The 18730-nt window shown below is 44.3% G+C and overlaps 1 protein-coding gene across 2 annotated transcripts in view; it reads right to left on the bottom strand.

The window, feature by feature from the left end:
- Positions 1-895: 895 nt before the first annotated feature.
- Positions 896-18730, bottom strand: part of RALGAPB (Ral GTPase activating protein non-catalytic subunit beta) — a 64838-nt gene continuing 47003 nt past the window's right edge. For both annotated transcript variants that reach the window (XM_069033808.1, XM_069033809.1), the window contains exons 21-30: positions 17982-18134; positions 17185-17394; positions 16071-16229; positions 13962-14127; positions 11269-11391; positions 10429-10565; positions 9549-9657; positions 7120-7198; positions 6552-6700; positions 896-4932 (exon numbers count right to left, since the gene is read on the bottom strand). In XM_069033808.1, the coding sequence (XP_068889909.1) occupies positions 4739-4932; positions 6552-6700; positions 7120-7198; positions 9549-9657; positions 10429-10565; positions 11269-11391; positions 13962-14127; positions 16071-16229; positions 17185-17394; positions 17982-18134 (1479 nt within the window). In that variant the 3' untranslated portion in view covers positions 896-4738. The remainder of the gene's footprint in view (positions 4933-6551; positions 6701-7119; positions 7199-9548; positions 9658-10428; positions 10566-11268; positions 11392-13961; positions 14128-16070; positions 16230-17184; positions 17395-17981; positions 18135-18730) is intronic.

Here is an 18730-nt window from a genome sequence, read left to right as displayed (position 1 = left end):
ACCTGCCTTAACCTTCCCTGAAGCACTGTGGTGAGGAGCTTGGGTGGGTGGCACCAGCTTAAGCTACTGAAGATGAAGCCAGCAGGAAAACAGATGTTCACATATCCCAGCTTGAGGTTTCTGGACCTGTCACTTCAGTGCTTTTGTTCCAGCCCTCAGGTGGGGCAGCTTGGGCAAAGCACCAGAGCTGCTGCAAAGGTGAAATCCCAGGGACAGTGCAGGGCCCCTGTCAGAGAAACAGCCCCTGCATGGCACCAGCAAGCATGGACACAACACACACGGGTCCTGCAGCCCTGAGCCACACTGGGAACGTGTCCCCTCCCTAGGGAGCTCGGAGATGGTCCATGGGGATCCGGCTGGATAGCACTAACAATCCCTCTCTCTAAGCCAGCCCAGTGCCCCAGGGCTCGCTGGGTGCATCACCCTCATGGGACACGGGGCCCTCCCCCACTGCTGCCCAGTTCCTCTCCAAATCCAAAGCTGAGGAGCCCTATCCTTTCTCCCTTCTCTGCCCAGACAGCAGAGCCCTCACCCTCACAGGACTCCGCACCTGAAGCATACAGCTTTTCCCTGTCCTGGGGGGGTGTCCAGAGTGGCTGCACCACAGGGACCCATGCCTGAGACAGGAAGCAGCACATGGAGTGACTGGAGAACAGCGGCATTGCAGGAGCACCAGGCTCCCTTCAAAAGCCATTCTTCCATGTTTTCACTCCCCACACTGTTGAGTTGCAACGTGATTTCCTCACCTACAAGCCTCACTGTTCCCAGAGCTACTGAGCTGCAGAGGGTGTGCAATTCTGCTACCTCTGTCTGCCGCTGTCCTGGAAAACATCTCCATTGGAGAATTTCAACCAAGGCTTTGGAAAATACTAAAAATTGACCAGTGCAAAGTTACTAGATAAGAATCTTTAAAATTTATTGGACTAATTGTGTTACATTCAATATTTGATGTGTTTCTCCTGGACAAAGAATTGGCATAAATACAAACAAGCCTTTGTGTGCCTTCCCTAAACAAATAAGAGATAAAGTACTAGAGACAAGGGAACATAGTTCACATCTTCATATTTACATTTTACCTTTACTTTACAACTTAGCGGCAGGAATATTTACAGAAAAATACAATAAGAACAAAAAGTTCATGTCTTGGCAACATACAGGAATTCATACAAATTGTCTATGATTGAAGCACATGATATCTGGCATTCTCACTTCTAATTGCTCCTGCTAAATCCATGGGGAAAAGGGCTGTGTTTGCCTTCAAAGGTATCACTCAATTACACAATCACGAAAACGCATCAAATTTCTCTGTGAGACTGAAATTTAGTTCTCTCCTCTTCCTGGGCATGCAGAACCTTGTGAAAAGAAACGCTGTGACCTACAGAGAACCCAGCAGGTACAGCCCAGGGGCAGCCAGGGCTGCTCCTCCCTATGGCCTCACACACACTGCAGCCACAGATGCCCCAATTTCCACAGGCACTGTCCTCCCCCTTTCCTGAGTGCTCTAAGGTTCTAATGCCTTTCTAAAAGTACCTTTAAAAGAATGGCTTTTCTTTAAAAGTCTCTATTAAGGTACTAATATGTAATTTCAACACTGTGTTTAACAATGTGACAGTGGGCACCTCCTGCCCTGTTAAAACAGAATTATGAACCCAAACTGAAAAGTGTGATGAAAAGAAAGAGTCCCAGTTTAATTACTGAGGAACACTTGCAGGTCATTGGGGGGTCAGTGCTCATCCCCTCGGATGGACAGGGATGCTAACCCAAGCCACTCAAGTATCAAGTCAGAACATCTATGCAGGAGTCTGTGATATTTAAAAAATCTGAATTCTTGACGAACTCTTGCAATCACCATGAAAATAAACCTCATTTGCTCTGACCCTTCAGGGGAAAAGTTCTCAAGACAGTACCCTGCACTAGCTAAAGCCATTGGAGTTTGGTCAGACTTTGAGAGGAGATGGATATAATTCCTAGACAGGTGGGGTGTGTTTTGTTATGAAGCCTGAGACCTCCCCACGTCCTGGGGAAGGAGGGACAGTCCCTGCAGCCACCCTGCACTGGCACAGCTCTGCCCAGGGTGCCCACTGCTGTGACCAGCACCCAAAGCATGAGGGATGGCAGCACATTTCAGCATCACAACATTTTTATACTGAACTGTGACCTTCCTGAAGGCTCACCTTTCCAGAGAGCCAATTCCACCACCTGCAGCCAGGTCACATCACCTGTAACCTGCTCACCAGCTGGTTCTACACCTCAACTGACACATGTTCCAAACATCCATCCCCTGGCACTGGGAGTGGCCACCATGTGCCCAAGTTCCCTTCTTTCCAGACTCCTGCCAAGTCATATGCCTCTCACAGCTGTTACTGCTCCCATGGGTGCCTTTAGGTGAACATGGAAATAGACCCAAAACAACCCTTCAGCCAAGCACAGGCCTTTGTAAAGAAAGTAAATCTTCAGGCATTCCACTTGGCTCTCCCTGCCAGAAAGCACTCGGGGTTTGCCCCAGTGCCCATCTCTGCACTCGTGGCTGCTCCCGCCTGCCTGACAGCAGCACCCGCTGCAGCATCAGCCAGGGCCGGGGAACACTCAGCCGGGGGAGGTGGGGGTGCTGTTACACTATCAATGTGCAGACACAGGGGTTGCTCAGGATGTTTATTAGTTACACATGCATTGTTCATGCCTTTTCAACCAGTGGGCTCAAGTGTGTTTGGCCATTAATTAGATCCAATAGGTACATACACAGTGTGGGTAAATTTAGCGTCCGTGCATTAAATTGCTCCTGGCAAGAGTCTGGCAGAGGAATGAGGCTGTCCAAGTTCCCTGCACAGCTTGGCCAATGCACCCAAACTCTGCCCTGGAGCTCCTCCTGCCCTTTGACACCTGGGCAGCACACAGGTGTGGGCCAGCCAGCACAGATCCTGCTACAGTTTTCTTTGGGTGGTTTCATTTTTTCACTTTTTGTTCATCTGGATCAAATTCCAGAGCTCCTGAATTGAGAGGTCAGTGCACTTGTTCCCTCCAACAAGCACTCCAACATCACCTTGGCTGACCACCTGAAAGTCCTTTCAGATGTATTTTTAAGGGCCTGTGTTTCCATGAACTCTGTGAAAAACCACATGGAAAGCTATGAGCGAGGTCTGTCCTTGGCAGGTAAGTTGTAATGAAACAATTAAGACTGCTTCAGGTCAGAGCAGAACTGTTGCAAAAAGTAGCTCTGAAATGTCAAAATTCAATGCCTGACAGGTATTACTGCAATGCATAGCACAGCTTATTAAAACCACTTTGGAAATAATGTGAAGAGCTCCCCAAATTCCTGCTCACTCATCCTCTTCCATGACCCGGCACTGGAAGGATCAGGATCCCTGCTGCCATCAGGCTGCACCTCACCAGGAGTGGCAGCCACAGTTCACTGCTGCAACACCAGCTGGGATGCACCAGGAGCCAGAGGTGTTCCCAGGGCTGCCTGCAGCCACCACTCCTCTGAGATCCCAAGATCACACTTGTAGCTGTAAACATCTTTTCCCAGCACAGCCTTTCAGTCCTGAACACATCAAAGCCACAGGCTGAAAATGAAAACTCCTGACCTAGGTGGAAGGGAAGCACTGCTGCCGAATGTGAGAACGTACAGGAGATTCAAAACAAAGTAAAGTTATAACTCCAAAGGGGCTTTCATAAAATTGAAATAAATGGGGAAAAGAATAATTTGTGAATTTTCTTTTCGAGTTCTTTAGTCTGTTTAACAGGAGCTTCTGAAAAGTGTTGTAGAAGCTGCAAAAACTGCTCATGCTATAAATAATAGGGAGGAGGCAGCCCCAAAATCTCAGATTTCAATCCAGTGGAAGGAAGGCAACTGATGTTTATGCTTTTTATGGAAATGGTGAGTAGGTGATACAGACACTTCAAAATAAATTAAGTAGTTGCATTAAAAAAAAATTCTGAAATAAAAATCAAGCTACTGAAATTAAATGTGACATTTTGCAACAGACCTGAAAGTCATAACCTTGCTTTTATATAACCAAAAGCTCTTATACAATAACAACTCCTTTTGGAAAGTCAGTTAATTTCAGGTGGTGGTGGTTGTCTTGTATGCAGATGGACTCACTCGGAGCCATGGAGGGAGTGGCCACATACAGCATCTGGGCTTTGGATTTCAGGGCCTGCTCTTCCCAAGCAATCTTCCTCCTCTTGCTTCTGGTACACAGATGGGTTACAACCAGTGAAGGATCTTCTGCTGAGCACTGAAGGGGGACTGAAAATTTCTTTGAAGTTCTTGCAGGGAAAGTTAATGCTCTGGAACAGACTCCTCCTCCAAGGAGAGATCCTGCTCCCTTGCCCTTGGACACATGAGTACAGCGAGGTGTCTAATGGCAGGTTTCTTCATATTCTTTTTTCCATCCTCATATGCAGAGATGGCTTTACTTTGATTGTTTTCCTCTCAGAGCAAGACATCTACAGTTCCTAATTAGTCTGGAAAGGATGACTGGGTGAAGAGATTATTTTGCTAGCATCCAGGAAGACTGGAATTCAGTAATCTTCTGAGGGTAGGTGAATCAAGTCAATATCCCAACTGCAATGTTTCAGATTCATTTCTCATTCCTCCCACATGGTATCTGCTGACTTGCGCTAGAACATGATTTCCTGAATTCCGGAGGGCTGAGGAAATTTGTTGTTGTTATTTAACTGTTTTCATTAGTGTAGCCACCAAGCTCTGATCTAATTGTCCGGGAAGGATAATGATCTAGGGGTTGCAGTTCTTGAGCCCAACCTCCTGGAAAAGCGAGGTATAAAACTCTGGCTCCAGCTGCCTGTTCCGATATTTATTGACAATATCTGCTATTTTCTGTTTTCGGCGGACGTGGGGGGGGTTATATGAATCACTTTCCAGCCTCTTTCGCCGACAAATATTTATTACTGTCTGTCTCACTAAAAAACCTGAAAAAGAAACAACATTTGAATCAAGTTTAAATTCAGTCCTGCACCCCTTTGCTGGCTTCCCAGCCAAAGACAATTTTGGGTTCTGTCCCATCTAAACCCAGAGGAGATGTTCAGCACCACCAAGGCAAGAACTTTTGTCCATGGGCAGTTGCTAACAGACAGCCATGGTCCTCAGGCTTGTAAAGACTTTCACTGTAAAAAATGAAGAAAGGGACTCAACTCAGTGGTACCCTAAACTGTCTGGAGGAGAAGGAGGAGTATTCTCTGCTTTGCCAGAGCCAAGCAGCTGCCTGGAACAGCACCCTCGGGACAAGAGGGCAAACCCAGGGCAGCCAATACAAGATCACAGTACCACAGCCCTGGCTATGCCACACACGTGGACCTCAGGTAGGCCGAGGTCACACCAGGCAATGCCAGGGGAGCCCTGCGAATGGGGAAAGTACCTGTCAGTACCCTTTTCCAGTAGGAATTGCAGAGCCTTCCTCTTGGAAAGGGGATGAGGAAAGACCTGAGGGGTTGTGGCTGCAAACAAGTTTCTCTTCACCTCACTGCCTTGCCACTTTTGTCACCCCTCTGTAACTCACACTGCTGCATGTGGATGGAGGAGGAGGTGGGGAATGGAAGTAGTAGCATTCAAAAGCTGGCAGTGAACTTAATCTTATTTTATTCTGAAAGGAAATTTCTATGCCTCTAAGGAAGCAAGTGTCCCTTACCCCCTTTGCTGTTTCACAAGCTCTTTCTTACAGACAGAAAGATTTAGAGGACCCCACTGTACACAAACTACACCTGCTGAACTTAGAGACAAGACAAATTTCACTATATGAATAGTCCTGATGCAGCAGAAAAACAAGCCCAACTCTAGGAAAACATACCTGGTTATTTTTCAGTAAAAGCCACCGTCATCAGCGGAATTGATAAATGTTATTTAAGGGCCTAGGTTTGGCTTCCATTTGCCAATCACTGAATTAAGCATACAAACCCCAGAACCTGAAAGTCACCTCCAACAGCAGCTTTATGGTTATGTACAGGTATCCTAATGGTCCCTACTTAGTTTTACTCTGTCCTGTGTACTGCCCTCAATGGGTGGGATGTCCACAGTTACTGAAACTAAATAGCACCAATACCAGGACAGGTCCATGAATCCGTCCAGGAACAGAGGAGAAGTCAGAGGGCACACAGGGAACCTGTTAACACACGCCTGCATGGTAATTTTTATTGAACACATAAGAAAATCCTCAGTTGCTGTGGTTTTAATACCTGTCTGGCTCCTAAACCAGAAGGAACACACAGTATGCCAGCACAGCAACAAATTCTGTAGCACCCTCTGGTGCACCTTGGTTCTCTGTGCTAAGCACCAGGCTCACATTTTGGATCTCTCCTATTTAAACAGGTCCCATTCCTAGTTCCAACCCTCTCTCCTGCTATCCTGGCAGCCAAGCGTTGCTCCTTCTGCTGTTCCTGCTCCCACTGCTGCTGCAAAAAGCATGGCTTTCATTTGTTCAGCATTACCTAACACTTTTCCAGAGAAAGATTCCAGACCATGTACTTTGCAGATATATTATTATTTAAAAAAAATAAAATAAAAACATGAACATTCCTAAAACCCCTTAGCTTACCAAGAGCTCTCCTACTGACTATCATTCCATCCACCAGTGGGATAACCATGTTGAATTTCCCAGTTGCTCCTTGTAGTTTTATCCTGAATAAGCCAGTGTTTAAAGGATGAATGAAGATCACAGGAACTTCCTTCTCAGGAATGGTAGATCTTAAGGGAAAAACACAACTATTGAATCAGTTTTAAAGCACTGTTTCAAGTAATCTACAGATGAAAAATGACCCCTTTAAGTGTTAAAGTTTTAAAATGCCTCATGGCTAAGGCAGCAGGATCCCAGGGCATGCTCTGGGCCCTCAGAAGGGCTCCGTCAGTTGTGCTGTGCCTATGGTCTCTGTCCCCACAGGACTGCAGAGCCCTGCAGCCAGGGCACAGCACCTATGCAGCATTAACCACCTCACAAGGGAGCCAATCAGGAGGGTGGCTCATCACAGACTCAGATGAAACTGCCCATTTTCTGTTCTTTAATTTATGTTTTATCTGCAGTGGTATGAAAAGCTCTTTCACTTTTTCAACCACAAAACAGTCCACTGAGAAATCAATAAAAATAATGAAAATGAGAGCTGTCTTACCTCAGGGAAGTGCTACTATTGGCTGTGGTTTCCACACCAGTGCTAGTCTCAGATACCAGATCAGGGAGGGGGAAGTTTTCTGTAAGAACAGAATACACCAAATAAAGTTTATCTAATATAGTTTTGGATTTTTTTTTATTGAGTACAAGGAACGATTATTTATCATCAGTCAAAACCATGCAGTCCTCAAGCATTTATACCACTAGTGTTCTTGCACAGGTAGTGTCTTTGGCTTGCAGTTTAAGCATTCATGGAAGGTACACACACCTCAACCATCTGCACTCAACAGATGAGGTCCCAGACCCTCCATTCTCTCAACCCAAAGGTCAAAATCTCTAGAGGAACTGTGAAAGCAGGAAGCAGATGAACCACTTCAACCACAAAAAGAGCTTTCAAATTATTATTCACTGCATCTTCATCATCCACAAGTAATCAGCCTCCAGAACACTGCCAGGAGCATTGAACAGTGCCAACCACTCACACGTACAGCTCCCTTGAGCCCTGCTCCCATGGTATCCTTCCTCAAATCTAAGCTCTGTGGATCCCCACCACAACCTACAACTCTGCTGCCATGCACTTGGTAACAAAGATTGGATAATGAAGGCAAAGGAGAAAACAGTAAGAACTACAGACTCCCTGAAGGGGATTTGGCACTTCCCAACACCTTGTTCAGGGGCTGAGAGATGTTGAGAGTCACTCACAGAAGTACAGTTCAGGCAGCAGGACAGTGCTTCCAGCAGAAGGAGTCAGGCCCAAATGCAGATGCTGCCATCAGAGCTGGGATGCTAAGGGTACACAACAGCTGGAGCAAGCAGAGGGAGAGCATGGCAAGCCATGGACACACTCTGAGATGGAGCAAGAGGGAGGGCAGGCAGCTGGCACCAGGCTGACAGCTTTTCGCTGTCCAGACTCAAAGATGTACCGGAAGCATAAGGCAAAAGCCAAGAACATAAGGAGCATATGGCAGAGCCTCTGGGCTAGGAGTCACTTCCAAGAGCTGCCCTCCCTGCCATCCAACTGCCAGGCTTACTGAGGCTCACAAACTCATTTCTCTTCAGCTTCAGGCCCAGAACTCTGGGAGATTCCTATGGCTGCTGAAAGAAACAGCCAAGCAGAAACATGCCTGTGTAGCACAGCTGTTGCCCCTGAAGTAAGGTGGCTTTAGGATGTGGGTCAGGGACGCCAGTTTGGGACACACTCTGGGCCAGCATCTGGACAAGGAACTGATGCTGCAGAACTTGCTGTCTGCCTCCTGATCTCAGTAAGGCTCTGAGGGACATGCTGTGGACAAGGTGGTCTTCCTGAGAATTTATATCTACACTTAACAGGAAGCTTCCTCTTGATTGCTGCTCCCATTCCCTTGGTTGCTTTACTCTGGAAGAAATTAAGGCCTTAATTAAGGTCCACCCTTACTGCCAGACTGGGAACCAGGATTAGAAATCAAAGACAGAATAAAACACAAGTTCCTGGCCAGTCTTGCAGACACTGCTGGGCTAGGCCAGCGCAGAGAGACTCTCTCATAGCACTGAGGCCAGGCCATGGCTTGGAACCAGCACACAAGAAGCTCCTGGGGACAAAGAATTCCTCAAAGCTGTCCACTGTGGCCATGCCATGGATGTAACAGGATAAGCAAAGCTGTGTCTCTCCCAGGCCAGCCTGTACCCTGAGGCAGAGACAAAATGCTAAATTAGGAAACATGAAGTTGCATGAGGAGCAGGACCTCGCCTGAGCAACACAGCAGGAAAGGGAGCATGGAGCAGGCACCCTGAGTGCAGAACAAACGAGCCCTCCCCTGAAGAGACAACACGGAGTTCTAAAGGTACCATCACACCAAGGAGGATGATGATCCCTCCAGCACAGAAGCAGCAGGTGTCAGAAGCCATTTTTTTAAAGGAAGAAAACCAGATCCACTCCGAGGAGACAACAGCCAAGGGGAACTCAAAAGCAGGGGAACACACACACTTTGGGTGAGGAGCTTAAGTTCATGACAGCATTTTACAGGTACTGCCAGAGCTAAAGGAAACTTCAGACCTCCATATTGCCACTGATTCATGTACACCCCATGGATCACAACTCAAATATTGAAGATTCAGAATCTTAAAAATGTTGTTAGACATTAATAAGGACTTATTTTGATTGTGAGGGTGATGAGGCCCTAGCACAGGTTGCCAGAGAAGCTGTGGCTGCCCCATCCCTGTAACTGTTCAGGCTGGATGGGGCTTGGAGCAACCTGGTCTAGTGGAAGATGTCCCTGCCCATGGCAGGGGATTGGGACTAGATGAGCTTTAAGGGGCCTTCCAATTCAAACCAGTCTGTGGTTCCATGATCTAGCATTTTAAAAAAAAAAAAAAAAAAAAAAAAAAGGAACAGTTTTTCCTCTGGTTCCTGCCCTGTTGTCACTTTAGTGAACAGTAAGAAGTTGTACATACCTATATCATCATAACGTTCCACCCAGACCACGTACACTTTGGTTTCAGGTCCCATTGGTGGAATGGTGCGGCCCTGAGGCATCCTCTTGGATCTAGAAGTAGGACTGAGCTGTTTTGAACATAAGGGAAGAGTAGCATTTGCAAACATCATGAGTCCAATAATGCAGCCAGCAAGTATTTCGCAGCTGCTCCTCAGTCATTCCTATCTCAGCCAGGTACAACCCGTGCCAGCTATTGAGCAGGGGCAGCTGTGCTGGAAGTACTCACTGCAATCTGGGTCACCATCCCACTTATTCAATACAAACTCATATATTCAACCTTGAATCAGTTAAAAGGTTTTTTTTATGTCCTTGAAGGCCTTAAATGAGTAACTAAATATACATTTGGAAGTGAATTCTAAACAAGTAATCAGCAGTAATAAATCTTTTGCTTACAGATGTAACAGTTCATGGTTTTCTGCTTTGTTAGTGTACAAAAGCAACTTCTGGTACTTCAGACACAACTGACACACTGTTTTAAATTGGATAGGTAGGAAAGGCGTTCACGTCTATCCATCCTCAATTTCCAAGCATGGATTTGACGCGGAATTACTCTGTAAATACTCCATATACTTTTTTCTGCATGCATTTAAATATTTCAGGATGCACAGCACTTAGCATGTCTAAATTTTATACTTAAGTAATGTAATCTTGCTATCTCCTACTGTAGGTGCAAATTCTGGCAGGACTAAAGCTGATATCAAAGATTAATAGCAAGGAACAAGTAGCTCTACATGACAGGAAACCAAATCATATACTATCAAAAATCCTGCAGCATTGCCAGCCTGCTTCTTGAAAGAAAAAAGAAAAAGCGCCATTTTTCAATTGAAGTTTTGCCTTACCCGCTGGGAGGGATTAAGATTGTCTGTATGATTGGGGAAGAGTTCAAGTGTCAGAGGCTGCTGCTTCAATATTCCTGGCAGCAGATCCATGTTGGAGTCACTTTCTTGGTCAGAGACACTGCTTTCCAGTGAATCAGCTGTAAGCCAGAAGAAAAAAAGGTGGGTTTTGTCTATCCTTCTGCCAAAGAATAAGCCGTCATCATATATTTTGATACTAAAAAAATGTTGTAAAGCTTTTGGAACTAAACGGGCATAGATGTATGGTCAAGTCAATATAGTCCTCATAAGCAGGAAAATGAGTTAGGAGACAACTGCCAGCTGTCCAGAAACAGACTGCCAATAAAGCACTCCCCATGGACTTACAGGCATCCCAGCAGTTTCCTGTAGAATACAGTCTCCTCCCTCCTATGGCTATGCCATATTTTATTCCAGGCAACTTGCAGTATGCCAAAGAAGCCATGAAGGCTGTTGCTTCCCTACTTAGCAGGTGCAAACACTCCTCCATGTGCTGCAGGAGCACATCATTGACAGGAAAGGGACAAGAAATAGACATCACCAGATGATGGTGAACCACATGTCCAACCTAAAGCAACAACAAAACTGCTGTGCACACCTGGACATCTACTGAGGCTCAGACTGAGAAAGGCACAGAACAGATGCTACATCAGGAAGGAGTCTAGGGATTAGAATGCTCTAACTTAAACATCCACAGCTTTCTGACAAGGATCTTGCTAAACACACTACTTAGTTAGTTTATTTAGGTTTTGCTTCTGCAAGAGTTCTCAAACAACAAAATAGTTGGTTTCATTTTTGTAAAGAGCATGTACAGAGAGATCTTACTCAGGGATTCCACCGGTGAAGGGACAACAAAGGCGATTTCTGTCAGGGCATCTGCATAATACAGCACCTTCTTCTGTCCATTGAAGATACTTGCCCCAACATCTTCTGAGATAATTAGATCATCTGAAATAGACAGAAAAGGAAAGTTTAGCCAGAAGGAAGCTCTACTTCTTTACACACTGCATCAGAAATGACCTTCAAATACAAGGTGCAATCACTGAGAAGAAACTATGCAAATCTCATTTTAAAATGAAACTCATGGCTAACAACCCTTCTCAAAAAAACCATTTTTGCTATCTTGAAGGAAAAGGCATTTTGGGTTGGGAGTGACTTCATTCTCAACACATTTCCAGTGTACTGGATTCTTTATTTCCTAGTACTCTAGTAAGCACATCTGCCACAAGAATACATCTACTATCTATTTCTGAGCATTCTGTCTAGCAAGATCATCCAGTTAGTCATTCCATTTCCAAAGAATTCTAACATTTAACACTTCAGTCTGATACTATTCTAGAATTCAAGCTAGTTTCTACAGACTCTCTTTGGTCTTTTCTCTGTCAAGCAGAGTTAGAAAAAGATCTGTCTCCAATCAATGCAAGAAAGCTTCTCATTCTCAGTCCCCGCTGATTCCCTCACCACAACTGGCCAATACAGGCCTTCAGAGTAGAGAAAGAACATCCCGCCCCACATTACCCCCAGAAAAACTAGCAAGGACTTTAAAATTAATTTCTCTGATCCAGTTTACAGAAGGGTTCCTGAGATAGCTGCCTCAGCAAAGCCACAGGAGCAGTGACATTCAGCATACTGACAGAGAAGTGGCCAGAGGCATGTTGAAGACTCCAAGCCATGCTTCAGCATCAGGGAAAGGTTCCCACATCTCCAGTGGCTCCCAAGGAGCAGCACCACAATTTGAACCCCAGCTTTTTAGGAATTTCTTTGATTTTGGGGGTGGTGTAAGGAAACTTTCCCCTGAAATTATTTTAACCACAACTCACTGGAAGCTATTCTAGACTCACAGAATCATTTAGGTTGGAGATCACTGAGTCCAACTGTTAAGTCAGCACTGCCAACTAACCCATGTCCCCAAATCCCACATCTGCACAGCTTTTAAATCCCTCCAGGGATGGTGACTCCACCACTGCCCTGGGCAGCCTGTGCCAGTGCCTGACCACCCCTTCCACAAAGAAATTTTCCCTAATATCTAACTTAAACCTGCACTGAGGCTGTTTCCTCTCATCCTGTCACTCATTACCTGGGAAAAGATACTGAACCAGACCTGGCTACAACTCTTTTCAGGGAGTCATAGAGAACAAGAAGGTCTCCCCTGAGCTTCCTTTTCTCCAGGCTGAGCCCTCCCAGCTCCCTCAGCTGCTCCTCACTGGACTTGTGCTCCAGCCCATTCACCAGAAGAACCAGACTAAAAGTAACCTGCCCTTCCTCCTTTCCATTTTTGAACACTTTTTCTGTTTCCTTCTTCCCTGAGCTGGTTGAATTAATTCAGCTATTTAGTGGTCTGTGTTCTCATTCAAATGGCTGAAAAAATTCAAGTTGAAAAGTCCACACCAAACCAGGTCCTGGCTAATTCAGGGACCATTCTGCAGTTGTTCTGACAAACCCACTACAAAGGGAGGTCAGAGGGCTCTGCCTCTGAGAAAGAACAGCCTGACCCTGTCCTTAAAGCAAAATTAAATCCAGACCTGGCCATTTTGTAATCCATCCTGACTTGCTCAGAGAAAGCAACACCTCTGTTCTCTAACCTCTCCCCAACACTTCCAGCCTTCTGTGGTTTGTACTTTTATTCCATAACTGAAGGGAGAAGCCTCCAGCTGGCTGCAGATACAGGTGAAGGGCCCCCCTAAGACACAGTGAATGGACAGCAGAGCAAGTGCTGCTTATGCACCTGCAGCTGTAATGGTGCCACACCTGATGCCAACATTGGCTCAAGGATGATTAACAAGCTGCACCAGCCTTACCACTACCTTCGGGTGGTCCACCAGAAGCTGTGGCTCTGGAGATCACCCAGAACAGGTTTGGCCCTTGGAGCAGTGACACTGAAACCAGCCCAGACACTACCAATTCCCAGGGAATCTGATCAAGTTGTCCAAGGGACAAGCTAACCCAACCCCCAGCTTCCTGTCCTGGGATAGCAGCTCACACTCCTGATGATCCCCATTCTGGGTGACAGAATGGGGAGAGGGTGGTATATGACAAGCTCAGGGGAGGAGTTGCTCTAGTGGAAAAAAGCAGACTCAGTGATGCAAGACAGAGAGCCATATGTGGGTTCCAACACCTCCAGGACCTACAAAGAGCAGCTTGAGTCAATATCTCTTTTTAATCTACTTATAGAACACTAAAAAATCACACAGTATTTCAAGCCTATTTGCCAATACACAGAATAATCTGCAACCGATTTCACCTGAACACTGGTTTGGGATAATATATTAAAGACTCATCAAATCTTAAGAAATATAATCCAGTGGTATTTTTTTTGCTGAGGCTACTTCTTCCCAACAACATACACACATTAGTTTTGCTCACTGACTTGAAGCTTAATTTAATATTTACACATTTCTTTCTAGCAAACATCAGCATTTACAAAAAAAAAAAAAAAAAGCCAGTGTTCAGATAGGTACACAGGAGTAAGAAAATTGTCTTCTAAAGGAGCCTAAACATTTTAATTTACTATGTCTTACCTTGTTCAGGTCGCTCTTCATCACTGCAGCTGTTGATTGACCAGCTTGTTGAGACGTGACCAGTCCACCCAGGGTGCTTCCCAATGTCAACAGACCAACCAAGAGACAGCAAGAACTCCAGGAAGTGGGGCTGAACAATTCTGGAAGACTCCATGTTCTTCAGGATCTGAAACCACCAGCAACACCATGTTGGTACAGAAGCAGGAAACAAGTCTCTTCCTTCCCAGCTTTTTAATTAACATTTTTGTCACCAACATGGTTTTGCCCAAATATAGCTACAGAACAAGCCTGGAACCCCAGACTTCTACATGGACATTACTCCCTGCTCCTCAGCATCCTTCTATCCTGCTTGGCCTTGTCCTATTCAATCAACTTGACTTCCTGCCAGCATTTTCAAAGCCTGTAAAACAGTGAATTAAATGGCTGGAGATGGCAATTTTGAGACTCAACCACTCATGAGAAAAACCACAGAGTGCTCAGTGCAGAACCTGCATTAGCATCAAATGTAACACAAGGGTTTTCTATACAGTGTTCACTATCAGACTGAATTAAAATTTGAAGAGAAAGGTATTTTCCTCACTACTCACCTGTACGTGACAGAGTGATTTAAAGGGCAGGCCTCACAGCACATTAAATTATGAAACAGATTTTCCAAAACAATTTTCAGTAGGACTGAGTGTGCACTTTAACCAAACTTCACACTGTACTGTTTATGTTAAACTTTAATTCTACTTCTGACAGAGATATGGGATGCTTCCATATGCAAAGGCAACTTTTACCTCATTATGACCAAGTGAGAGTTGAGCCCTTCACCAAACAGCACACAGAGACATGTGTGATTTGGGTACCAGAACCACTGGGGTTGGTGGAACAAACAACCCATCCATCCTTTCCGGGTCACACAAGAGTTTGTTTTGTGGCAGAGGCATAAATCCTTTTCGCTTATGCAGGGGCAGAACACTGAGACACAGGCCCCAGCAAAGCAGAAACTGCAGGGATGGGTGCTGGAAGAAAAGCTTCCAGGCTGGAGGCTTTGTGTAGCCACATAGTCCTGACACTCCATCTGAATGCCTTGTACAGTGTTCGGCAGTGACGAGACACACTGCACTGAAACACCATTACTAATCCTCATACTGAGCACATTGAAACCATAGCTGTGCTTCAGAACAAGTCAGGATAAGCGTGGGTTGGAAGACATAAGAGCTCCATAAGGGCATATAAACATTCTGCTAGCTCAGCAAGAGCATATCTCAGATCAAAGGCAAATCTAGCATATTTTGTTTCATAGCTGACTTTGCAGACGAAAAGACTGCACTGGCTACTCTGAACTACAATTTGAACACTCAGACAGATCAGCCTGGTTTCAAGAACTGTGTCCCTCACCAAAGTAGAAGGTGCTGCAGTGTTCTGTCAACTGTGCATTCACAGTGACACGAGGAGTTGGCAAAATGATTCATTATGGAAGCCATGCTTCTACTCTTTACTACGAGAGTTATGAATGCAATGAGAAGGTACTAGAGAAACATCCTTTCCTAATGAGCCCAAAAACCCTATTAGCGAGTTTCTAGGTCACAAAGAAGTCACAGTTTAGATTTGCACAAATTACCCTGATTAACCTAATTGCCTTTGAATCGAAATATTATAGCATAAAGACTTACAATGGAATAATACTTCCTTACTTGCAGAAAGTTTTTCATTCCTTTGACACGTGTTTAACGTTAGAATGAAACCAAACTACCTTGACATTGCTCATTGCTGGAACAAACTGCAACCTTCCCTGCAAGCTGAGCCAACAAAGCTGAAATGCCTTTCTGATCTGAATCTTTGAACTCTACAAATAAGGACAATAAGGACAGAACAAATAGTAAAAATACTATTAATATTTTAATATATAATCTTATCTATATTTAAAAATACATTAAATTTGTTACAATAATCCTAAGTGTGAGCAATGTACTTCAATCTAGAGATGAAGAAAGCATGCAGTGACTTGTAGCTCGCACTGGCTCTGACACTCCACTCTAATCACCAGCGGTGACGCTTTACTCACTTGGAAACTACTAGAAACACAGCAATCTAGACTAGCTGGGACTCTACATTTTCACTTACCTCCTGACTCGTTTTCTGGCCTGCCTTCATGTAGAAAATGAAAACCGTATCAAAAGGACGACAAGGTAACAAATCCAAGTAGCCAAGATCATCAAAAAACCCAGGGAGAGCAGAGTCAAGTGCAATCAGGTGAGGAGGTAGACGACTGTTAGTAGGTTCCTGTCCGATAGATAGAGTTCAACAGCTTAAAAACCCATCTTTCTTAACTAAAAGGTCTTCATGGCTTCAATGGCAATCCATTAAAATATAAAAAGACAATTTCCCTTCTCTAAGAGCAAAATCATACAGGGATTTCTGATGCGGTATCTTGTTACTGTAAATGAGTAACAGCAAGCATAACAGGTTGACAATTCATTGCATTCTACTCTCATTAAATAAAAGTGGTACTTTGCCAGTGAGAGACATAATATTTTGCTCAAGAAGAGCACACAACAAAAGCAGCAGATGCTTTCAAAATACCACAGCTATGCACAGTCGCATGTGCAGTTTCAGATTAACTTAAATACCCGTAACATGTAAAATACTGAACACTAAGACATCAATTTTGCAAATGCTCTATGGTCTACTTTTCCTGACAGCTTTCTGGAAGGAAAAGCAACAAATACTAGGGAGAATCCACAGGTAAGAGGCAGAATTTCAAATTAAGAATATGGATCACATCTATAAATTGTTATTTTAATTTTAAAAAGAAACCTCTACGTCTATTATGTACTCCCAAGTGTTTATGTATGATTAAACCACTTCAGCACAACCACCTCTGAAGCAAAACTGCTATGGCAGTCGTATTTCAAAAAGTCTTCAAGTACCACCCAAAAACCTAACTCAAGTTGTGGAATGATTTCAAGTGTGAACATTTGAGTGTGATGGCTTATGCATCCACTGCAAATAAAGGTACAGCCACCTCTTCAGAGCAAATTCAACTTGAGGCCCAGCCTTTCACAACCCTGCTCTTAATCCTGGATGACTGGAATCTATCACTTGATTTGACTAAACTGCAGCTGAACAATAGTTGGAACTACATAGATGATCTTCCACTAACAAATTTTCCCCTTTTATCAAGCCAGACCACATGGGAACTGGAGGAACTGGACAACACCAAGAGGTATCAGATCACCTTCAATGCCTCTAAGGAGAGGAACCCGAAGTGAGAGAGGAACAGACGCGCTGTCTGGAACTCCTGTGCTGGTGGCGGGGGCTTACACTCCGTGATGGGATCAGGAAAGCTTTTCTTCCGCCACTCCTCTTCACTTCTCTGATCTATGGAAGTCTCAAAGACAATCTGCTGGGCCATGCCATTCCTCAGCTTCTCATGGCGGTCTTCGAGCTGGAAAACATTGAGTGAACTGCTGATGTCATCAAAGTCATGAAGATCCACCAAGAAAACTGTTCAATCACTTAGGAAAGCTCTATGGCAGCAGCTGCAATCCACCACCAGAATGGTTACTAAAACACTTTAAAAAAGACCTTGCAACATGGCAAAGTGAGCACCTAAAAACCCTGTTTGCATAGGAGAATTCTGTGAATATCCAGTATCAGCTATAGCTTCTCCTATTCAAGTGAACAGAAACTAAAACACATTAGATCTTGTGAAACTTTAAAATATTTGAGTTATGCACTCTCTTCTTCCCCCAGGAAGGTCTCAAAAAAGACCATTCCATTTCCCCAGAAGAAGCAACAAAATTCAAGTCATTGCTTCCTACAATACCAGGATATTAGGATCAGTAATAAAACATTGAGCAGTTCATCTTCCTGGAGAAGTGCACAGATTTAACTAATTTGCAGAGGTTATTTACCATTAATATGAAACTGGACAAGCTAAAGAGTAAAACTATTTACAGTAAGACATTAGCGCATGACTCAGGAACAGACAAAAGCCCCAAGAACAAAATCAAGTCAGAGACAGTTACTTACTTCCTCATTCACGATTTCATGTAAATCAGGAATGCTCAAGTCAGCTTTCACAAATGGAATCTTGTCCACTTCTTCAGGAAAAGGGCGGTGTTTCACACTGTATTTCAATCCAACATCATTTTTAGGAGCTGGTCGAGGTTCTGGTACAAACGTCTGACAAAAAAAGGTTGTTTTTACATTCAAGGTATTGTATCACTAGACAATATTATAACAGATGAAAAATATTTCCTCTCCCCTCCCCACCAGAACTACATTAATCCATAAGTCAGCAGCATCATTAAAAAACATTAAATCCTTTAAACTAATAGACTTGTATTAAAAATGTGACTGTAAATTTCACAGATAGACACAACTCTGTCTATTCTGGAATCTATGAACCCTGCTTACCATCTAGGCTCTAAACCATTGCAAACCCCAATAAAAATGGCAAGCTTACATGGCAACATCTTATTTTCAGCCCATTCTAACTGTATTGAGAGAAAGCTGGAAAGTATTTGACAAGCTCCATTTCAGTGCTCCTGACTGTGATCATCACAACAAGCCAAAGCTTCAAAGGGAGCAGCAATGCTGTGGGTCAGGAGGGAGATGCACTGCCAGAATATCCAAAGGACTTGCATCATGGATCATGATGCAGTTTTGACATTGCTACTACATCATGTTCTATACTGTCATTATGTAATTACAAACTTCAAGTTACCAAGGACAGCAACAAATTATCTAGGCGCAGGTTTAGAGGTGCATCAGGTCCA

This window comes from Aphelocoma coerulescens, chromosome 20 (genome assembly GCF_041296385.1).
Source record: "Aphelocoma coerulescens isolate FSJ_1873_10779 chromosome 20, UR_Acoe_1.0, whole genome shotgun sequence".
Lineage (NCBI taxonomy): Eukaryota > Metazoa > Chordata > Aves > Passeriformes > Corvidae > Aphelocoma > Aphelocoma coerulescens.
Note: the sequence above shows the minus strand (reverse complement) of the source record. Positions and strands in the feature narration are given on the sequence as shown.